Source organism: Armigeres subalbatus, chromosome 2 (genome assembly GCF_024139115.2).
Source record: "Armigeres subalbatus isolate Guangzhou_Male chromosome 2, GZ_Asu_2, whole genome shotgun sequence".
Classification (NCBI taxonomy): domain Eukaryota; kingdom Metazoa; phylum Arthropoda; class Insecta; order Diptera; family Culicidae; genus Armigeres; species Armigeres subalbatus.
In genome coordinates this window covers 77,078,174-77,082,064 of record NC_085140.1, presented here as the reverse complement: position 1 = coordinate 77,082,064, position 3,891 = coordinate 77,078,174, and the positions used below count along the sequence as shown (strand labels likewise).

The 3,891-nt window shown below is 37.9% G+C and overlaps 1 protein-coding gene across 2 annotated transcripts; it reads right to left on the bottom strand.

Moving 5' to 3' along the window:
- Positions 1 to 2,287: 2,287 nt before the first annotated feature.
- LOC134214570 (transcription factor Adf-1-like) lies at positions 2,288 to 3,891 on the bottom strand. 2 transcript variants are annotated; one of them, XM_062693916.1, is made up of 4 exons: positions 3,689 to 3,891; positions 3,493 to 3,628; positions 2,807 to 2,975; positions 2,288 to 2,680 (listed from the first exon to the last, which is right to left on the bottom strand). In XM_062693916.1, the coding sequence occupies exons 1-4, from the start codon at positions 3,710 to 3,712 to the stop codon at positions 2,329 to 2,331; spliced, it is 681 nt and encodes a 226-aa protein (XP_062549900.1). In that variant the 5' UTR covers positions 3,713 to 3,891; the 3' UTR covers positions 2,288 to 2,328. The 2 variants fall into 2 exon arrangements, with proteins under 2 accessions (XP_062549900.1, XP_062549899.1); XM_062693915.1 differs by having other exon boundaries at positions 3,493 to 3,891.

Genomic DNA, 3,891 nt, shown 5'->3' with positions numbered 1-3,891 from the left:
GGAAAAAGTTCTAATAGAAATTTCAAAAGAAGTTCCAGGCGGAATTCCACGAGAATTTTTTTTAAAAATTCTGGAGGTATTTTGAGAGGAACTCCAAAAAAACTCTCAATAGAATTTAAAGAATTTTCTGGAAAAACTTCTGAATTAATTTCAGGAGAAAATTCCGGAGGAATTCCAAAAAGGATCTTTGTTTTAGTTCGTGGAAAAACTCTTGAAGGAGTTCTAGAAGAAACTAGTATAGAAAATCCAAGACGAGCTTCTAGAGGAATTTCAGAAAGAACTTATGTAGGAAATCTAGGAAATATTAGAGGAATTCCGGAAGAAACATCTGGAGGTATTCTCGGGGGACCATCTGAAGGAATTCCAGGAGGAACTTCAAAACACAACTTCTGTGTGTATTCCTAAAAAACAATTAACAATTAAATGTAAAGAACAACAAAGTTATGGAACGAGTTTCTCCAAAAATTAATCCTGGAGTTCTTCATTATCATTGCTTCGTTGTCATTCGATACGGTGTGCAGACTATCCGGACCGATGACCGGTCTATACATTTCCTCCTTTCCTACCTGTGCGTTCATGTCACCGATGACGATTTTGACGTCCCGCAGTGGGCATCCATCGTATGTCTGCTCCAGCTGTCCGTAGAACGCTTCTTTCTCGTCGTCGGGTCTCCCTTCGTGTGGGCAGTGCACGTTGATGATGCTATAGTTGAAGAAACGGACTTTAATCCTCAGCTTGCACATCCTTGCGTTGATTGGCTGCCACCCAATCACACCATGGCGCATCTTACCCAGCACTATGAAGCCGGTTCCCAGCTCGTTGGTGGTGCCACAGCTTTGGTAGAAGGTAGCCGCTCGATGCTCGCTTTTCCAAACTTTCTGTCCTGTCCAGCAAATCACCTACAGCACCACGACGTCGAAGTTGCGGGGATGTAATTCATCGTAGATCATCCTGTCGCAAACTGCGAAACCTAGCGACCTGCAGTTCCATGTTCCAAGCTTCCAATCGTGATCCTTCATTCGACGCCTAGGTCTTTTATTCGTCCTATGTCTATTTTATCGAGTCGCATTATCTCTTATATTGTTCGTTATATTCGTTATATTGGTTTTCCAGGAGGCTTATTGGGCCTGCGCAAACCTCCTGTCTCGTCGGAGGGCCGTCGTGTCAGGGCTGTTTAGCGTCCCACCTAACACCAGGACTTGGGCTTGTGCGCTTTGAGCGGCACACGGTCGCTTTGGTTGACTATATATCTTCAATTTACCCAAATTTTAGGACTCGGTTCAGTAAATCCTGAATTCCAGTAATCAGTCCAGTAATCAGGTAATCCGAATCGGTTCAATGAAACATGTATCGAATAGCGGGTAAGTTCCTGAATCCGTAGCATTCAAAATCAAAATCGGAGAAAAACTGACAATGTTATGATCATTGTTTCAATGCTCTTAAACTGTGTCAACACTATCAAACTCAATGTAAGATATATCATGTAAAAATATTAAAGAATTTATTTTATTTTTTATCTATTCTTTGTCAAAGTTGCCTATAACTTTAAACTTTTCTAATATCGCATCAAGGTCACACATCCGAGGGGAGGGAAATTGTCTCCACGGACATAATTAAGCAGATATCGAAAAAAACAACATCGCATGGTGCTCTCGGGCTGCAAGTTAAGAGACTTGACTTAAAGACTTAAAGACAAAAAAAACATCGCATGTATGAAGAAATTTTTTTGTTTTAATCTGAGTGATAAAGTGATGGTTGGTGATGGCTCCCAGAATTTTGACTTGATGAGAGCTTCATAAGAAATACTATCTCCACGACCATTAAATGCCTTAATCACTTCTGAAGATGGACTTGTATGTCTGTTCTCAGTGCTTCAATATTCCGAAAAATCCATTGAAATTTAAAAATTTATTTGGGATTTTCTCTGAGGCTTTTGCGACAAGATAATAATGCTTCATTGATGGCAAACATGCTTGTTACTATAAAAAACAAATACCGTGACCTGCCCTAATTCCGCGCATCGCCTAATACCGTGATTTTCATAAAAAAAATCAGAACCTGGCTATGATGGACATCACATTATTTGGTGAAATTTTCAAACATAATATGTTTGAACATTTCACTTAATAATACAATGTCCAAGATAGCCAGGTTCTGATTTTTGATGAAAACCACGGTATTAGGCGATGCGCGGAATTAGGGCAGGTCACTACTCACAGAATAAGAAGAATTTTAATTTTAAAATGTTTGTAACGTTTTTCGTCAATTCAGTTTATGAAACGTTGAAACTTAATCCATTTGAAAACAAAAACATATTCAATGCTGATTTCAGTCCTTATCCGTTACTTCAGCTCGATACTCCTCAGTAGCAGAGTAAATGACATTTAATATTTGCGCTTCCACTCTGTTTGCAATTTCTGTTGAAAAGTATGACAACTTGTGTGCTACAAGTTGACCGAATGCTGTGTGCTTTCCATCGGCATTCGCAATATATCTGTCTAATAATGAAGACATTTTATGGTCAATTTCGTCTGCTTTACGCTTCCTCGTAGATGAAGGTGTTTGCAAAGGAGCTTCTGTAGTCTGTTGTTGTTCCTCCAAATGTTCTTCGACCATTTCATGAAAATCAGTATGCTGACTTGAGCTTGCGGCATTAGTATCAACATAATTAGACGTTGTTCTGGAATGTAAAGAAGTTGTTGTTACAAAATCTCCAATGCACACAAACACACACATACACACACACGCACACACATCTTTCTTTTACATGTCAGTGTCACCATATGAACAAAATAAGAGAACTTACTTCCTAGGGCAAACATGATCTTTTAGAAAAGACATATGTTCCATAAGTTCCCACTGTTCTACATCCTCGTCAATGGCTTCTGCTCCTGATCTATGATGTAGGTCCGCTATTTTCATCTCTTTCACGTAACGATCCCTCAAGGATCTCCATCGCGTAGTTATTGATTTTACTGAAATCAAAACAGTAATATTTTAATAAGTCACAAATAAATGTACTGTCAAAGGAATCTATTTGTATTCTTATAAATTTTGCATATAAAACAGAATCGCGAATAATTACGCGGAAATGCAGCATGCAATATATATACATCAAACACGGATATCTGAATCTACCCAGTGACTGAGTAGTTTTTCTTGTCGATCGTTTGTCACGTGGAAATTGTATCCAGTGTGAAAAAAGAATCGTGCTTTCTTAAAAATGGGTGAGCATGCTTTTAATCTAACACTGGATAGGAAATCCATCGGACAAAAAAAAAAGAAGAAATGCAGAGCTACTCAGTCTATGCACTGGGTAGATTCAGATTTCCGTGAAGACAATACTACACAAAGGACCAAGACCAAAAGATAGAAGCATTATTTTGCCGTAACTCTTGTGCTTACTCAAGAATTTTCTATGCAGCTATTTGGAAATGATCATAAAGTTGCATTTGAGGTCTCAGAGGGGTGTGCCGAAGTGCAATAACTTACCATCCATATTGAGTGTAGATGCAAGTTGATCCCACAACTTATTTCTTATGTTGTTATTTTTATATGCTCTCATACTTTTATCGTAGAGCACTTTGTGTTCTTTGACAAATGCTACAATACGTTCGTTATTATTGTCCTGAAAAATACATAAATTGATATGAGTATCTTTTTTTTTTTGGAAGAAAAATTCACTTACTTTATTTTGTGTAGGGTTTTCCATATTGTTTTTATAATATGATTCTACACAGGGTACTTGAAGAGTGTGTTTAAATAATATCAAATTGATTATGCCTCTCTCAATGCCTCAAACGAAACACAATCTTAATACTAGCGAACTGTATCCAGGTTTTGAAGAAGTGTTTGTTGATCCAAATGACATGTACTGAATAATTTGTAGCA

What these genes read in the sequence shown, in the direction of transcription:
- LOC134214570 (XM_062693915.1), bottom strand. Translation starts at nt 3,712, where the DNA reads ATGGAAAACCCTACACAAAATAAAGTAAGTGAATTTTTCTTCCAAAAA. An exon ending in ATCTACACTCAATATGGATG is followed by an intron (nt 2,976 to 3,492) that starts GTAAGTTATTGC and finishes TTTTGATTTCAG; the next exon opens with TAAAATCAATAACTACGCGA. An exon ending in GATCATGTTTGCCCTAGGAA is followed by an intron (nt 2,681 to 2,806) that starts GTAAGTTCTCTT and finishes TTTACATTCCAG; the next exon opens with AACAACGTCTAATTATGTTG.